This window comes from Puccinia triticina, chromosome 14A (genome assembly GCF_026914185.1).
Source record: "Puccinia triticina chromosome 14A, complete sequence".
NCBI classification, from domain to species: Eukaryota; Fungi; Basidiomycota; class Pucciniomycetes; order Pucciniales; family Pucciniaceae; genus Puccinia; species Puccinia triticina.
In genome coordinates, this window is record NC_070571.1 from 1426237 (window position 1) to 1443950 (window position 17714).

The window sequence follows — 17714 nt, forward strand, 5'->3', positions numbered from 1 at the left end:
CAGGCTGGAGAGCCCGGCGGCTTTCAGCGAGGGGTGGGGCAGGGGCGAGGGGGCGTTGGTGCGGGCAAGGAGGCCGGCGATCGGCGAGGGTGTGGCTGATTGGCTCGCGGCTGTTGGCGGGGACGGCGAGGGTGACGGAGGCGTAGTCGCCGAGGATGAGGCTCAGCGGGGCAGGGAAGACAAGCGAACGAGTCCTCTGCAGGCAGGGGCCCTGGTCAGAGCTGGGAATCCACTGACAACGCCGCCAGGGGACACCCAGCTCCACAACGCCCTGGCCGGAAGACAACGCCGCCTTGACCGACCGGGGTGAGGTACCAGGTACCAAAGTGGAGATCAGGAAGGAGTTGGTTGGCTTGGGAGGGCAAGGTCCCAACTTCCCCGTCTGGCTGGCTGCGCGGGTGCGGGAGGCGGGTACCCGGGTACGCACCCGTTTTTTCACCAAAAGCGGACACCCAACACCGCATCCGGCACCGCCTGGCGGGTGCGCGGCGGGTACCTGAAGGCATTCCCTAGCCAACGGTACACCGGCGGTACACCCGGGTGTCTTCAGTTTTTTACCCCCAAAGCAGGCACCTGGTACCGCACCTGGTACCTCTGGGCTGGTGCGCCGGAGCACCAGAGGGTACCCTCCAGGCGGTACCAGGCACCCCCAAACCAGTACCGCGAGGCCATCTCTATCTTGAATGTCCTTCAAAGTCTTTTTTTTGTGACCAACTTGTGCCCAGCTTTTTTGTGTATGACATATCTTGCACTGTACAGAATCCAAAACCCACAAAGTTAAAATTGTGATTGCAGGTTAAATTTACCTCTAAATTTTTGTTGAATTCAATTTTGAACCCCCCCCCCCCCCCCGAATTGTGATTTGGGTGTATTTCAGGATTCTGCATTTGTGTAAATTCTATGCTACATACATAAGTGCTGTAAAATTATAACAAAAATTCACAATGTGAACAGGGCCCAGCTTAAAAAAAGCCACTCAAACAAAGGTTCCAGGAGACCCCACACAGAGCACTTTCCATACTCTATGCTGTGTTACACTATATATACTACTGCCTAAACTGTACTACCACCTATAAACTGTACTACCACCTATAAACTGTACTGCCACCTATAAACTGTACTACCACCTATAAAATGTATTACCACCTATAAACTGTGCTATGCTATGCTAATTCCTCTACTTTTTGTGTTTTTTTCTTTATCTTTTTTGGTTGGGAACTATTCAATTCATTTGTAATGAGCTTTACGTTTGCTTAATCCTTTTCTCTCTTGAATTATCACCATATTTGTCCACTCCTTTTGGGGAACATCCACAATTTGTGACACTGCTAAATGAAGGATGTTATCCAGGGGGAAGAGGTCAACAACTCCCAAAAAACAGAAGGGAAAATATGGAAAATAAATGAAAAGAATTGGGTGGACAACTCCCAAATTTCTGCATAATTTGCCAGAATACCTGACCCAAAAAGGGGTCTTTTTGGATCCTGGGGAGGGTTTGGCCGCGGGTCCATGGGACGTAAACCAACTTTGGGAATTGTTTCCACAAGCATCTCTTATAAAGATGAAACATAACTTTCCAAAATGGTAAGATTATTTTTTGTTAAATGTTGAAGGGGAAGAATATATTCAAAGAAAACAAATATACATCTTGGGAAAAATGTGAAATCCCCTAAACAAAATGCTACAGGTTCAAAGTCCCAGCTTGATTGGAGCTCTCTGGGGAATTGTCTGGAAGAAATGCTTTGCTGATGATCTTTGCAGCAATCAAATCAATGTGAACAGTATAACAAGAGGATCCAGCCTAATTAGCTTCAGTACATAAATTTGGGAGATATTCAAACATGCCACTTACCTCAAGAATCATTTTCTGCCTAAGATAAGGCATGTTTTTGGCAGTAAAATCAAACATTGGCTCCTGTGCATCTTGATGGATTGAGTTTTGACTCAGGCTATGCATGAATTGACAAACAAATACACCACAATCAGAGCTGTTTGATTGTAATGGAACTTCCTGCTTTTGTTAATTGAATATAAAATGATTGGATGAGTGATCAGTATAAACTTGCAGAAAGTGAGCTCAGTAAAAATTTTAAATAACAGACAGGCTGGTAATCCGTCCACTGAGCCAGGTCTGCATTGTCACTATTTTTTGTTTGATACTCATCTTTGTAATACCTCCGTAGCTTCTAAAAAATAATTCAAGTTGATTAAACACTGTTTTCTTTTCCATTATTTTTTGTTCTACTTTTTGAACAGGAATTTCACATACCAAAAGAACTTTAGAATTGGATCCGCCTAGGCTATCATAATATTCAAACCTTTTCTGTTGAATATTGATCACACCAAGAACCCAATGTAAATTTGAAAGATTGATGGGAAATAATATCAAGTCTTTTTGAAATAGATTAATCTACAAATCATTGTTAGATAATCATATGGATTCCAATTTTTATGAGCAAGGAAATCCAACACAAAAACAAATTGTAAGCAGTTAAAATCTGTTCATTGATGGTTTATTGAACTATTTGAAATTGTATTTATACTGACCTTGCGAGTCCACCTTTGAACATTCTGATGGCCACCAAGATCAAATTGGCTCATGAAAAAGCTAGAAAAACAATGCACATCTAATGCTTTCAAGGATCTTTGATTTTGAGACTGTAGATTAATCAAGGAGCCATAATAATTAATAATCTCGTCATTGATCCATTGAGCTGGCAATGATAAAATCTGAAGCTCTTTAATTCCGCAACTAGCACCCGGCAGATCATAGATTGTTTCATTATTTGGTCTCAATGCTTTGTCCACCTGTGAATTACAAATTCCATGACTTGAATCAGCTATTCAACTCATTCTCAGAAGGCATACATGAATTGACAGAGGTCAGGCAGATTACAGACAATGAGTTGTTGGGCTGGTGTTAAAGATGTCGGCCATTGCCTCTGGTGGGGTTTCGTCCTGGAATTGATTTGTGACAGGTGCAGTTGTCCAAAATGACTGGATAGCAGATCCAATCCTTGACTGCAAAAATATTTGGATGCAGATCGGTTGCTTGCTCCCTGCTGTTTCCAATAAGATCATGAGAAGATTTACACACCTGGATGAAGTTACAGCATGGTTTTTGTCTATGGGGAAATCCGTGGTTGGGTTCAATAACTGAAATGCGAGCTGAAAATATAAGCCACCCACGAGGATGTCAGGAAAACGTAATTGTAAGAGACTTACGGATTGAGATGGGGCTCTAGGTGAACCTGCCTTCACGTATGATCTAGTCCTTGATTTGGAGGATAACATGTCGATTGGATCGTCCGATTCATCGTCCTCGTCATTCATTCCTGCTGGAAATTCAGGTGTTGGTGTTAGCTGTCCACAAGGTCCTGAAGGTTCGGACTGACGAACTGGGTGGCGGGTTCTGGAAGGCCATTGGTTCTACTCAGTGCTGGTTTGGCGCCGACCGACTGTGTAGTTGACAGAATATGGTTCAGGCCACAATCAAGTGGCAGCGGCCACTGGTGGGCCATCATCTCGGTTCGTTGTCTGGTCGTCGGTTGATAAGAACCCGCATATACATGCATAACTCCTGTCTCGGCTGGGGTCCAGGGCCCAGGGCCCAGGGCAGGCCAGGGCCTGCACAAAATCACACAACGCTTCATGAGACTGCATGCGTATGTAAATGCGTGATATATGTATGGTCAATCTATTTGCATCTGCTGCCCTTACAATGAGGAAGAGAAGAATCTTTGGTACAACTTTATGCCCGGGAGCTTGTTTTGATTATTCTTAGATCGAAAGGCACTCCCAACTTACATTGACAACTGCTAGATGAAAACATGACTTGACACAAAACACAAGTAAATGATAGACAAAGACGCAAAGCGAATCAGGGATGATGGCCACGGTTTGTACAACGGCAACACGAATCAGGCAATATCTGGGAGAAAACATGAGGGAAAAGGGGGGAAATGCTTAGTTTTTAGTTCGACTGATTTACACTGATGATGATCAAAAGAAAGCATCATGGATATTCAGGCTAAAGCAAACGACCATGATGACGAATCCGGCAACGACAAGAGCGAATGAGAGTTTCCTCAAGAGGACGAGCTGGTGAGGCGCAATCAAGTCGTCGACCTGCTGACGCTCATGCAAGATGTCAGGACAACCTTCGGTTGCCTCTTGCTCCGTCGTCTGCTGATGATCAAAGTAGCGATCTAGCTGTGGGTTGGTGGTGAGATCTGGGCTTGATGGTAGTCCAATTGGAAACAACTTGCGAAAGAATAAACCTGGTAGGATGTATGAAATCGTGGTGCTACCGGTTGAGCCTACAAATCCAAGAACCTTTGTTTTTGTGTAACCGAGAAGAAAAGCAGAAAGATGTGTCAACTTGAATGATTCTCTTTTTTCGGGAGAAGAAAAGTGCAACACAATCAAATAAGGGACCAACAGTTTCTAATCTTTCAACATTGACCGCGATGAGAAAGCTTCCTAATAGGAGAAAGGCTGTGATGCCGACATAAAGCTTTACAGATATCGGTTCATCTCCCAAATGCATATCTTCGTCTCCGACTTCTACCGAATCTTGAACATCTTCACGTTCAAGATCCTGACTGGTAGTAGCAAGGGGGGCATGGTGGATTTCTGGGGAAGACTCTTGACTATGTTTGTGATTCAGGACTTTGATGAGTGAGCTCCGACAGGGGAATAGCTGTAAGGGATATGAGAATAATACTAGAATCGAGATCGTTAATCTTGAGATCGAGATGAAAATTGAGCTTTCATAATCCGAGATCAAGTTCGAAGAAACCTTTCATTTGATTGAGGGGAGTTGATTGAGTTCAAGTTTCAGTTCGGTTCTTTCAAATCTATGGAATTTATGTATGATTGTCGGTGTGAAGCGAAATTATCTACCTTTGACCCGAATGTTAGGTATCCTAAGACTCCAACAATTTCATATGTTCCGACGGCGCTCCCGATGCATGTGAGTAAAACTGTCTTCATTTGACGGGGCGAGTTCTGTTTGATGATCAACAAAAAGGAGTGTGTGTTTACGTTCAGTTTGATAATCAAGCAGGAAAAGAAAACTGCGTGGCTTAAAATCGTGACGATAGAGTTCAGGAGGGGTACTGACGTCGACCATTTCATTGTGAACTGAAAATATATTTTGAGCGCACGTATAACTGTCGGAGGAAGAACGTTAATCCCAAGCAAAGTGGAGTAAGCTAGTTCCAATAATCAGTGATTTTTTTTAAATGCAAAAGTGAAGATTCAAGGGGAGACCACTATGGAAAAAGTGATATATACCTATACGTACGCAAAAACAAAGAGTGGCAGAGCGGTGAGGAAGGAAGGATCGAGCTTGATCCAATGAATTTCGGCCCCAGAAGACTTCGAAGGCAATGGATCGGATGAAAAACAAAACTTGAAGATGACGACAATGATCAAGTTGAAGACACCGATTAGAGCGACGTAAGAGATGTGCCTGAGAGAATCTAGGGTCGGTAGGAACGAGACTGGGACGAGAACGAGCATTGATAGTGTGATCCATAACCTTCGGTCAAGAAGCCAAAGCGTATTTTCAGTGTTTTCATCAGTCAATAACAAGGAGCTTGTTGATTTAAAACTTAAGATGACCTGAGGAAAAAATCAAGGTTTCAAGCCGTTGGTATCGTGAACAAACGCATATAATGGAAAACAAGCGGAGAAAAGGGGCTGACCTGGGGCATTAATTTACCGAAGATCAAGAGATACGATATCGAGACTCCAAAGCATTTGATAGCGATAGCCAGGTCAAATAGGGTTGACGCCTGTGGATAGGTGAGTTTGGAGATTGAGGAAAAGGATGCAGTCCGTTGGGGAATCGCCGGATGGGCAGCGCATAGCGACAGTAGATATAGTCCTAGATAGGCCATCGAGCCACATATGATGACTGTGGTGAAGCCGATGATGAGGCCTCCCTGTGCAAAACCATGGGCCATGGCTAACATCCCAGTGCCCTATGATCAATCCAAAAAACAAAAAAACAATCAGCTTGAGGGTCCCATCCCCCAGAGAAAATGCGAGTACTTACAAGAATCGTGTTCGACAGATTAGCCACACACGAAAGGAATGAAGCTGTTCCAATCTTCGGCCGGTTGTAATGATCCATGGTCGGTTTGATGATGCTGGTGGTAGTTTGGTGGGGCCACTGTCTGAAGACTGCAGCTGAAGGCAAGCCGCCTGTCGACAACAACTCACATGTCACATGACAGCTTGACATGTTACAGAGATGTATGCTACCCCGCAATGACAAATTGTACGTAAACGCATATTTATATACATACATGTGAAGCTTATAGAGAGTTTAAATACATACAGGAGTCACTCCAAAGTGCCTGTGAAAGCCACACTGGCAGTTTGAATCTGTTTGAATCCATCCAAAGAGCCACGATGGATCACACCAGTTTACCACCACTTGACCACAAGCAACCACACCACGAGCTTCAACCACCCCCACAATCGAATTCGACCTGGCTCAATCGAAAGACGCTATCGATCCTCGTCGCCTTCATTCTATACATATCCATCTACCGCCCCAAATTCCCATCATCCCATGACGTCCAAAACAACCTCGAGAACAGCAACCTTCCTCTCGAATTCTTCGACCTGAGCTCACTGTCTGGGTTTTTCATCCAGGACGAATATCACCGGGACCCTCGGGGATTTCGTATCTACCATCCCAAGTCCTCGTTTGGTCTGATCGATCATCGGTCGCCGGATCGATGGATTCGGTTCAAGCAACAAATTGAACTCCTCAGTAAGAACAGGTCAGTACATGTCTCTTCAAAATAGGCATTCGCCTTGCACCCGTTACGCACAGACTCTGACGGCCGGAGTCAACTACCTAGCCCGAGGCATGTCAAGCATAAAGGTATATAATCATCACGCCTGCACTAATCATGTTTAGCAAGCAAACTTTTCCTTGCAAGAACGAGCGCTGAAGCCTTGGTCATTGGGGGATCCCTTTCAGTGATCTTTATCGCCAGACATGGCCAAGGATTTCACAACCTGGCAGAGTCCAAGTATGGAACCCCTATGTGGGATTGTTATTGGTTAGCATGTACTGTCTTGGCAAATTTCAAGATAGCCCGTTGACATAGCTTCTCGTGATTCGGTTGGTAGGTCTGAGAAGACGACGGATGGCAAACTTGTTTGGGTATGCAACGGCCTTATTCCCTGCTTGGCAAGGCCAGAAAAACTTGCAAATATTTATCTGTACTTTACCAATCAAAATTTTCTATTCTGGACATTTGGGTGTAGGGACCAGACGCCAGGTTGAGTAGTCTTGGGAAGGCTGAAGCTCGGGTTGCTGAACAGGCTTGGACAAGAGAACTAGCCAACCACGTGCCCCTTCCCGAAATCTTTATCTCCTCGCCATTAAGGTTTGTTCCCCCTTTTCCGCTTTGTGTTTGACTTCTGGGGAATCAGTCACACAAATACCCATCCGAGAGGCTAGCCTTTCTATGTCAAGTCGATCGGATTGACGTCCTGCATTTACCTTAACACAGTCGGGCTATCGAAACCATGCTCATCACCGGGGTGTGGAAACACGCCACAAACCACTCGGACCATACTAACCAGCCGCATCCACAGATCGTTGTTACAGAAAATTTGAGAGAGAATATTGGTTCAGCTTCTTTCTTAATTTTCTTGCTGAGACCAGATCGAGATGTATTTTCCTGCAATTGACACTATTCTTTGATTTCGCATCTGTCCACAGGTTTGCATACTTGTGATCGGCGAAGATCGAAACAAAGCATCTCTATCGATTTCCCAGTCGTCGAATTTGAGAACGGATTTAATGATCAAGACTTGCTGTGGACTAAAGACTTCCAGGTATGTCGCATTACAGCCACACTGCAAAGCAAACACGCGTTTTCTTGTACATGATAATGACTTAATCTCAGCGTTACAATTTTTGAATCTGTATCCGGGTGGAATCGATCAAGGAAACCGATAAGCAATTAGACATTCGAATCAAAGCAGCCCTAACAAGGATTTTCCTAGACTCGAAGACTTCGAACCTCACCTGTAAGAGACGCGCCGATGAAAAAAATAAAAGAAAAAAATGAATTCAAATGGGTGGAATTGGAAGAAGGAAAAGGAGCTGACAGCTACGCATTGGTGTGTTTCTCACTTTAGATATTTCAATTACAGCTCACTCCGGAGTAATTTCGTCGTTATTGAGAGTTCTCGGTCATCGACCATGGCCGACTGAGGCAAGTCCCTGTCATCTAAGAAAGCCTGCGCTATGTGTCGATTGCGAATGGTTCACGTCTTGTTTCTGCTCTATCTGACTGGACGTTTTTATCATAGACGGGTGGGATGATTCCCTTGGTCGTTCGTGCGACGCCCAAGAAAACACCCACTCGGCCTCCTAACCCTGGGCCTAGTGCTACCAAGCCCGCTTGTCCGGTGTCTTTTTGAAGCGCTCTGTTTGGTTTCCTGGGTACGTTCACCACTTAGGACAATTAACCCGGAGGGTTTTTGTCCACTTCCACATCAACGATCATCCAATGGTCTTTGGCAAGAAGTAAGAAAAGCCACTCATAGTTTCTGGGCAGACATTATCATGTTTTTGTTTCATTTCTCGCATGTTGTTGAAGGGTTGACGGAAGAGGAAGGCCATTTAGTTTTTATTTGTAGTATATCATGCATGTATCGTTTGTACGAACGCTTTTTTCTTCTTCTCAATGATGATGACGGAGATTGATTACATCGGAGCGACTCACGCTTGATCAGCCCCACCCGCTGAAACTGCCACACGCCGTTTTGTTTCGTATGTCAATGTATCAATTATAAGCAACACGTTTTGATGTGTGTGGTGTGTCCATAAAAGATGCTCGATATTGCGATGCTGAGTGTGTGCGTTTTTGCTTAGATTGGTGGTTTATTTGATTCTTTCCTTTTCTTCTTCCACAGTAGATGATGTTCAACACATGAAATGTTACCCAGTTTGGATATCTTCAAGAACAGCATTCCAAGAAGAGAAAGTGATGTCGAGCGTGGTGTTGGAAATGTGAGCTCTTGTGAGAGAAGTGCAACAGCTGAACTAGAAGGGCAGTCGGAGTCCGTCACAAGGCCATGGCACGCGCAATTTACTAATGCGATTTTTGTCACATCCGAGCTTTTTTATCTTACACTGCTAGAGATTGCTAGTCTGGCGAAGTTGCGGACAGGAGTCCACCCCGATGCGTCTATCCAACGGACAGCCGGAACAGGCAGCTCACCTCGGGCGCTTGATTATTCGGATTCCGACGCCGTACATGGACTCATGATGCCGAACTTCTGAAGCGCAACTTGGGGCACAGCCGACCGCGATGGCAGGCCGTCTCTTGCAATGGCCGTACCCGGCGATTCTCTGAGGTTGGACGCCAAAGCCGTCTTTCATGGAGGCACTCAGCAGCATTACAGAACGCAAGCCAATTTCGACGGAAAAGGTATACTCGGCCACGGGCCGGCTGGTTATGGAAACCCCATCACCGCTGAGGGAAACGTTAGGGCAACAAACTCACAACAAGCATTGGAAAAGTAAAACCGCCCGGTCATGCTCTTCGTCAATGCTGCCTAGCATATATCTAGACCATTCACAACGTACACACCCTTGTCCCCCACTCGCTTTTCAGTACCTCATTGCCTCACCCTTCTCCCATCTTTCCATATTCTACTTAGCTTACTACCGCACCCAATCTCCACTTGAGATGTCACGAGCTTGTGCTCGCTGTTGCGAAAAAGAAGTTACTTGTACCTGGAAAAAAGCCAGAAAATCCAAGAAAGACGGCCAACCTTGTGACCGCTGCATCAAGGCGCGACAACCATGCGACGTCTTCGGTAGGATTTTCTCTCTTCACTCCTCAGTTTCTTTTGATCTGATTGAAAGGGTCGATTTATGATGGAATCTTTCTCCAGTGTATTCATCCGACCACACTCCCTCCGCGGATGAACGTCCCGCCACCTCGGAGTCGGAGTCAGCGAAAGAAACCTCCGATGTCACTCAAAGTTCATCTCCCCCAACTCATCAAGCGGGTCCATCAAACCCTCGGGCGCGCGCACGGCGGAGCAGTCGCCGTCAGTCGACTTCTCAGGCGGCTGAAGAAGGTCTGAGACCTTCCAGTGTGGCTTCTCACTCCAGGCGGGAACGGCCTCAGCACGAAAGATCAGAAGAAGAGCGTGCAGCCTACCAAGAATCATTGCGTGCTTTGTTACGCGATTGCAGTGCCTTAGTACCTACGACCAAGGAGGAAAAAATGCGACGTTCCAAACGACCCGGTCAACCACTTGAACAGGATCAAGCTCGTCAAAAACTGGCCAAGACATACCGCACGCGATCTCAAATGGCTCCAATACCACTTCGGGGCCCGCAACCTCTGCCAGCTGGCGTAAAACCAGAGCGACCTCAGGCCCAAGGATCCAGTCGGCCCTCAGGTCAACCAGCTGCTGGGCCCTCCCGGCCTGCAACGAGCAAATTGCCACCCGCAGAGAGCAGTAGTTCACCATCTCGCGAGCCTGCCTTCCAGCCACCCCGGCCTGCCATTAAGAGTAAAATACCCAAGTCCAAGGTGGCGAAACCAGATCTTGAACCCCACACCCAGAAACACACCTCTCACCAGCCAGCCCCTGGTCCATCTCAGCCTGCAGTGTATCACAACTTGCCCAAGTTTAGAAAATTGAAGTCGTCATCTCACCTGCCAGCCCCTCGTCCCCGTCACACCCAGTCTGCAATTCAGACTTTCAGATCAGCTGCCCCCATGCCACCTGCTCCTCCTCCTTCCCTTCACTTTGTGCTCGGATCCGTGCCAGCGCTCCCAGGATGGAATTGGGAGCATGAGTATGAAACTTCTCCAACACCCCTCACACTTCGCAGGCCTGCTCGCCCTCCTGCTGCCATGCCTTCTGTGCCAAATCCTCCAGGACCAACTCGCGGACGCTACCCGGCAAATTCTTCATCACCTCTCTCTGTTTTCGGACATGGTGTTCCGCCTACCGGTGTTACCGTACGCCGACCGCCGCAACAGGTCCCACCACAATCTCCGGAGCCCGTTATCGAGACTTCTCCATCGCCTATCCCAGTACGCAGACCGCGTGGATCTCGTCGTCCGACTACTACTACCACGCCCATCGACAGCCCCCCTGTCCTTCAAAATCAGCCAAGCGTTTCCAACCCCAGACCGCCGTCTCCTCGAGGACCTGAAGTAGCGAATGTCCTCCACCCTCAGACAACCACTTCCATGGTTGGTCGTGCGGATGGCGCAGAGATAAGTCAGCCCGCAGAGCCTCCTCTTCCTCATCCAAACCTTCCCGAAGAGGGTCAGCCCACTGGAGACCCTGGAACTCCAGCATTTGTGGCCCGCTTCAATAGACCTGCTGTTAACGACCCAGCAGCTGGTGAGCTCAGAAGAACCCACAGAGTCATCCCCGAGTCACTGGTTCAAGCAACCTATGAGAGAATCCACCGTACACTCGGAGAACTCTTTCGGCTTAATCCTGCCCAGTCCATTGAGGAGCGTAATGACCGAATCGCCGCTCTTCGGTACATCTTCGACGAGTTTCATGTTCTAACAAGCTCATCTTTCGATGCCCTATGTGATGATTGATTGAGATGCTAATTAAAGCATCTACTCTAAATCAACTCATTTCAAACCATCATAGAAATTTTCCATCGAGGAAGTTTGGGCAAATAGACCACTCAAAAAATCGCATCTTTGATCCGAACTTTTCTTCGGTAGAATTCTGCAACCTTGCTTTATAAGTTTACTTCCGACCCTTTTCTCTATTATTCTTATCTTATTGCATCTTGTATATAGCACCCGGAGATTTACTCATAGACATTTTCATAATGACCCGCCATCATTGATATATACATATTTATTTATTTATTTATTTGTCCGCTCTACTATGCCGATTTATCAAGAGTTGGTGAGGTGCACGCGATAATTGAATTCACAGTCATGAGATCAAGAATGTCTTGAAAGCCCTTAGCTGGTTGGGGGTGTAGGGCCAAACCCCAGCTGCGAGCATCTGCTGGCGAGAGCCATGCGCGAGGCTTATCGCTTGGAAGTCAAAGCTCGCGTGAGGGCATCTCTGTTTTTGATACGGTCTTCAGAAGAGTTGGTGAGGTGCACGCGATAATTGAATTCACAGTCATGAGATCAAGAATGTCTTGAAAGCCCTAAGCTGGTTGGGGGTGTAGGGCCAAACCCCAGCTGCGAGCATCTGCTGGCGAGAGCCATGCGCGAGGCTTATCGCTTGGAAGTCAAAGCTCGCGTGAGGGCATCTCTGTTTTTGATACGGTCTTCAGCAAACCATTTTTTATTCATTCTAAAAATAGTAATGATTGGATGACTTCCTGTTGAGATCTGTGGACCTCCCAGAAGTGATCTAGAGCCCAAAAAACTAGCTTTCCCTGCAAAAATCTAGATTTTTTGGGTCTAAACCGACATCTGCGGGGGTCCCAGATTGCATGGGAAGTCCTCCAATGTTTTCTCAAAATAATCTTAAAATTTGGGTCATCTGGCATAATTGAAATCTCAATTTTGTAACATAGATTTGAAGCATGTCAAGTAAACTTGTTAAAGTAACAGGATAAATCAGTAGCATCCACATCAACATATTCAACCAGCTTGTTAACTGGAAGAAATGATTTTGTTGAAGTATCTGATTGACTAGCAAAACATGGAACTGAAAAACTTGAAAGAGGTGATCCTAAGTTGCTTATTTGCAAAAAGTAAATTGTGTAGAGTCTGTTGATCAGACACTTTTAAATGGCTTTCCAAATGGCAATCAAAGGTTCAATGTTCCAATGAGATTTATCAATGTGTAGATCTATTTGGTCCCAAATCAATTTTTTATCATCAGTTTCTCCAGATGGGTTTGCATTCTTCAGGAAACCCAGCTGTTTTCCAATTGGTTTGAAGGAAATAGGACCGGATCCGGGTTCGGGATTGATCTGGTTTGATCTGGAAACAGGCCGGATAGTGAAAAGCGGCCCAAAAGTGGGGTTTATGCGGTTAACCTTCAGAAAACACCCTAAAATCAGGCCTTTTCTTGGGGAATACCCGCCAAGTGCCCCTCTCATCGGGGGTTTCCTGGGGGTAAGCCCAATCAAATTAGCACCTCTCTTGGGGAATGCCGCTTGGTTTTGTACCTGTTTCAGATCTGCAGAGAACTGGTCAGATCCCGGATATAACCAGGGTGAGGGTGCGGGATAGGTGATATCCGGCTCCAAGGTACCGGATCGGAACCTTCATTGTTACAACCAATTGCTAGTAATTCAGATGTGGTTTCAATTTCATCTTGTTGACATTACATGCCAGCACATGGAAAGACAGAAATTTTACAATGTATGGGCTGATCATGATTCTGTGTTCTGATTGGTCCCAAAGTTTTTTTTTTGTCTAAACTGTTTTTCCCAATTTCTGGCAAGCTGTTGATGCAAGTTAGGGTGTTCAAAGTTGACTTGCATAAAATCATAACACCATAAAATCATAAAATTCTAAGCTGAAAAAATATGTTGCACCCAAGCACTCAAATTAGAGCAACATTTCTAGAATGGTACATATGAAATCATCACTTGAAAGTTTTATGATTTTATGATTTTATGCATTGAAAATTTTATGATTTCAACTTTGAAAACCCTTAGTGTATGGTGAATTTCTGAAATGGTGTTGGGTTGTGAAATTTGCACTTGTGAATTCCTTCCTAATTCAACATGGCGGGCACAATATTTGGATTGATAAACACCTTACAAGCCATGAGTAGCACAATGCCAGCCAACAAAGCGGTCATCAACACTTTCATCATATTGTATAGACAGGCCAGCATCCTTTCTCAGCATTTGGGAGATGTGATGCAATGAAAATTGGGGGTGGTGCATGTTATCATGTGAAGGTAGGTGCTAGTGAGTTATATGAATATAAATATGTACAATCTACTGTTTTGACAACTATGTTTTTAGACTACAGGAGCACTGGAGGACTTCCCTTCTGAAATAGAGCCCAAAAAGCTAGATTTCCCTGAAAACATCTAGACTCTTGGGTCTGAAGCGGCATATGCAAGGGTCCCAGATTGCACAGGAAGTAATCAACTGACCCAACCTCTGGGCCAACAATCCAAAATCAAAGAATTTCAGATGCCAACCTGACTGTAATTTGGCAGACCTCAAAGCAGCAATGGAAAGTTACTGAAAGTTAGTCAACTTTCAACTGGTGATATCTCATGATGAGATATCACCAGATGTAAGAAAAATTTTCAAACACAATCTGAGTATGTCAAAATATCCTTTGAATTTGGTTTATGATATCCAACACCATTTTTTGAACATAGAATTGATAAAATATTTTTAATTTGTAATCTTGTGACCAAGTTTCAGTCACTGATAACTTAGATATCAAAAAGGCAAAACTGTTGAGATAGGGTAGCAGTATCCTTATAGTGTGGTATGATGTTCTATATAAACCCACAAATCAGCCTGTATTGTGTATCTATATATTCTAGTTGTTTTCTTTGCTTTTCTTCTTCCTCACTGAATGATAATTATATTTTGACTCACTGTGCTCAGACCATGTCCTCAAAACTGTAAGAGCCATTTATTTACTCTTCACTGGAAGACACTTGAGAACTTTGAAGAGGATCTGAAGGTTCAAGGGGCCAAGATTTAAGAAGGAGGGGGACTACACAGGACCAAATTTCCTGGAGAGAAGTTTCTAGAACCTAGACTTGAATTGCTAGCTCAGTAGAAGAATCAGTATTCTTCCAACAGTGGGCCGCTACGCTAAACTACGCTGTTTTAGCCCTAACGTTTAGCGTAGCAGCAGAAAGCGCTGGCCTTTTTTGAATAGCGTTAGCGCGCTGTTAGCGCCGCTACGTTACGCTAATTTTCAGCGGCGCTATGCGTGCTTAGCGTTAGCGCCATTGCGCAAATCTTCGCTAACGCTGCGCTAAAAGCTAAAATAGCTTTGCACCCTGGGCGCGTAGCGTTAGCGCAGATGCGCGCGATTGCGCTAAAGCTACGCTAAAAAATAGCGCATTTGCGCTGCGCTACGCTACACTAACAGCTATGGTTAGCGTAGCTGACCCACTGTTGATTCTTCTCTCTATATAAAATTGAGATCCAGAGGAAAACAAAGAAGCAACGGTGAAACAGATGCGATACGATGCAATATTGCACATTTATCGGTATCGCATTGTTGGGGCGATGCACCATGTTGCTAATCTGCTGTATCGCATCGCATCGCTTGATCGATACAGCGAGAAAACCTCGCATCGCATTGTAGAGACGATGCGATGCGATGCGGGCAATATATGCGGAGATATACCGATAAATATCGGTATCGCATCTATTGGCATCACATCAGTTAAACCGATGCACATCCAACGAAAAGCCTGTATCGCAACGCTCAAGCGATGCGCTTTGAACGATGCATATCGCATCCGCCTTCCAAGAGAATGTGATTCGATGCACAGTATCGGGCGGTATCGTTGATGCAATATGGCCCGATATCGATGCGCACATTGTATCTGTTTCACCGTTGAAAGAAGAGATCAGAAAAGAAGAAAAAAAGTAAAAGGCTTACCTAGCGCACTAGAAGAATCAGTATTCTTCTCTACTGAGCTAGGAGGAAGGCGGGACGGTTGAAACTAAGTACTGAGTCGTGATTGCTTATATAATCTTCGGTGATTGATTTGTGAAAATTGTGAGACAAGACAAGCAGGCTTCACAAACACCTTGTCAAATCTGTATTAGTACTTGCGTCACCTAAGTTACACTCAAAAGAAACTGAAAGAGGATCACTAAATTAAGCACAAGCATGTTGATAATTTTTTTCAAATAATGGGGTAGATCAGACAGATTGATGTCAATATGGTTATCCCTCTTGTGAATTGGTAGCCACTATTTTGCTGTAGTATCTGATTGAGTAACAAAATATAATATTGAAAAACTTGAAAGAGGGTATTTGAAGTTTCTTATTTATAAAAATCAATTCATATAAGGTCTTCTGATCTGTCATTTCAAGCCACTTTTGAATTATTTTCCAAACTGCAAGCAAAGGGTCACCTTTCCACTTGGAGTCATCAATGTATAGGTCTTTTTGGTTGCAAATCTGGTTTGTATCCTGAATTCTTTCAGATGGTATTGTGATCTTCAGGAAACCCAAAATTCTTCCAATTGGTCCAAAGAGATTAATTGCTTCTTTAATGAGAGGTGAATTTGTTTTTTGAAGCTTCCCATGAGATGGTATTTGATCTGATTTGACAACAATGGAGGTTATCATTTCTGAATAAAACAGAAATAGGAGAAAGTATTTTTCAATATCTTCACTTTGATACCTGCGTTCAGGTTTGAAACTGTTCAAATTCAACTCAAGTTGTGTTTTTTCTTCCCAGAATTTTAACCAGGAAACCTTTGATGATAAAACTATATCAATTGATTCCTTTGTCAACATTTTTCTCTTTGCATCTTTAGATCTTCTCTGATGAAGCAATGCAAGTTTACTTAAACCTTTGGGAGCTTTGAAGTCCCTGTGATAACTGGGAGAGATGAATGTATCATAAGCTTTTACTGGATCACTTTCATCTATTAAAAGTTCTTCTCCGGGAAAACCTCCAATCATAGAAAATATTTTCTTCAGTTTCAGATCTTGTTGCAATGCACTTGGTACTTGAAATACTCTGGAATCAAATCTGAAGGATATGAGCAGTACTTCCCGTTTAATAGGCCAGAATGGTTGTGGATATCTATCACAATTGGTGGATGTAAATGCTTTTGGGGGGCATTTGATTATCTTTGGGATGATGCATTCATGTCTCCCATGCGTCTGTGAACTGATTATTCTGGAAGGAGAACTCCCTATCCCCAATATCACATGTTCCTGATCTTTTTCTGCTGAGTTGATGTGCTCCAAATTTAACTCAAATCTGTTTCCAACATGATTTGAGAGATTATTGAAATCCACTAGGGGTAGATTCAGATTGAAAACTGGTCTTTTTTTGGTAGAAGAATGATGATGGATCTCATGATCTTCTTTTCTCTTGCTTTCTTTGCTACTTGCGGAAGAAGGCAAGAATTTTTCAGGTTGAAGATTTGCATTTTCACCAATTCCTAGTACTTCACCTGTGTGTTTGTTGGCATCTCGCTGAACTTCCCCGCAAGCACATGGAAGGACCGCAAGCTTAAGCGGAAAGGGCCAATCATGATTCTGGGTACCGAATGTTGGAAGCGAGGAGCGTTTGTGTGCTTCCATTTTTTCCTCTGATTTCTGGGAAGCGGTCGGTGCAAGTGTAGGGAAAAGTTCTGAATTAATGCCGGGATGCGAAATTGGCACTTGAGAAGCGTCCAGATGATTCGTTTTCAGATTCAACATGGTAGGCACATTCGGCTCGATATACACATGATTTAAATCAAAGGCATTGCAAGGCATGAGAAGCAGAAGGCCTGCCAGGATTAAAAAAGCGATCATGCACATTTTTCTCATCTCCTCACCGTAGACGCGAGAGACCAGCATCCTCTACAATGAGCACGCGTTGAAGAGGTAGTGCGGCAACTAACGGGCCATCAGCTATTTAAGATTTCAGGATTTCTCAACCTGAAGCGGAAAGATAACGGTCGGAACTTGTTTGAATTCGTGAACCCGCAATATGCCCACTGAAGGGTCAGCACGATTGAAACTCCAATCAAAACCTGA

At 44.5% G+C, this 17714-nt stretch overlaps 4 protein-coding genes across 4 annotated transcripts; 2 read left to right on the plus strand and 2 right to left on the minus strand.

Annotated features, from left to right (window-relative positions):
- Positions 1 to 1681: 1681 nt before the first annotated feature.
- Positions 1682 to 3424, minus strand: PtA15_14A99 (uncharacterized protein; the record flags this gene model as incomplete). Its single annotated transcript, XM_053163271.1, has 9 exons — positions 1682 to 1753; positions 1853 to 2011; positions 2103 to 2186; positions 2270 to 2410; positions 2548 to 2808; positions 2901 to 3021; positions 3098 to 3156; positions 3226 to 3338; positions 3400 to 3424. 9 exons carry the CDS (start codon positions 3422 to 3424, stop codon positions 1682 to 1684), a joined length of 1035 nt encoding a protein of 344 aa, XP_053026772.1.
- A 578-nt stretch (positions 3425 to 4002) lies between these two features.
- On the minus strand, positions 4003 to 6253 carry PtA15_14A100 (uncharacterized protein; the record flags this gene model as incomplete). Its single annotated transcript, XM_053162782.1, has 7 exons — positions 4003 to 4335; positions 4442 to 4801; positions 4906 to 5010; positions 5126 to 5174; positions 5309 to 5628; positions 5712 to 5990; positions 6065 to 6253. 7 exons carry the CDS (start codon positions 6251 to 6253, stop codon positions 4003 to 4005), a joined length of 1635 nt encoding a protein of 544 aa, XP_053026773.1.
- A 170-nt stretch (positions 6254 to 6423) lies between these two features.
- On the plus strand, positions 6424 to 8460 carry PtA15_14A101 (uncharacterized protein; the record flags this gene model as incomplete). Its single annotated transcript, XM_053162783.1, has 10 exons — positions 6424 to 6800; positions 6882 to 6904; positions 7004 to 7085; positions 7156 to 7189; positions 7294 to 7415; positions 7542 to 7660; positions 7754 to 7869; positions 7983 to 8064; positions 8176 to 8252; positions 8350 to 8460. The coding sequence occupies 10 exons, from the start codon at positions 6424 to 6426 to the stop codon at positions 8458 to 8460; spliced, it is 1143 nt and encodes a 380-aa protein (XP_053026774.1).
- Positions 8461 to 9373: 913 nt separating this feature from the next.
- Positions 9374 to 11627, plus strand: PtA15_14A102 (uncharacterized protein; the record flags this gene model as incomplete). Its single annotated transcript, XM_053162784.1, has 3 exons — positions 9374 to 9529; positions 9660 to 9864; positions 9943 to 11627. 3 exons carry the CDS (start codon positions 9374 to 9376, stop codon positions 11625 to 11627), a joined length of 2046 nt encoding a protein of 681 aa, XP_053026775.1.
- Positions 11628 to 17714: the final 6087 nt, after the last annotated feature.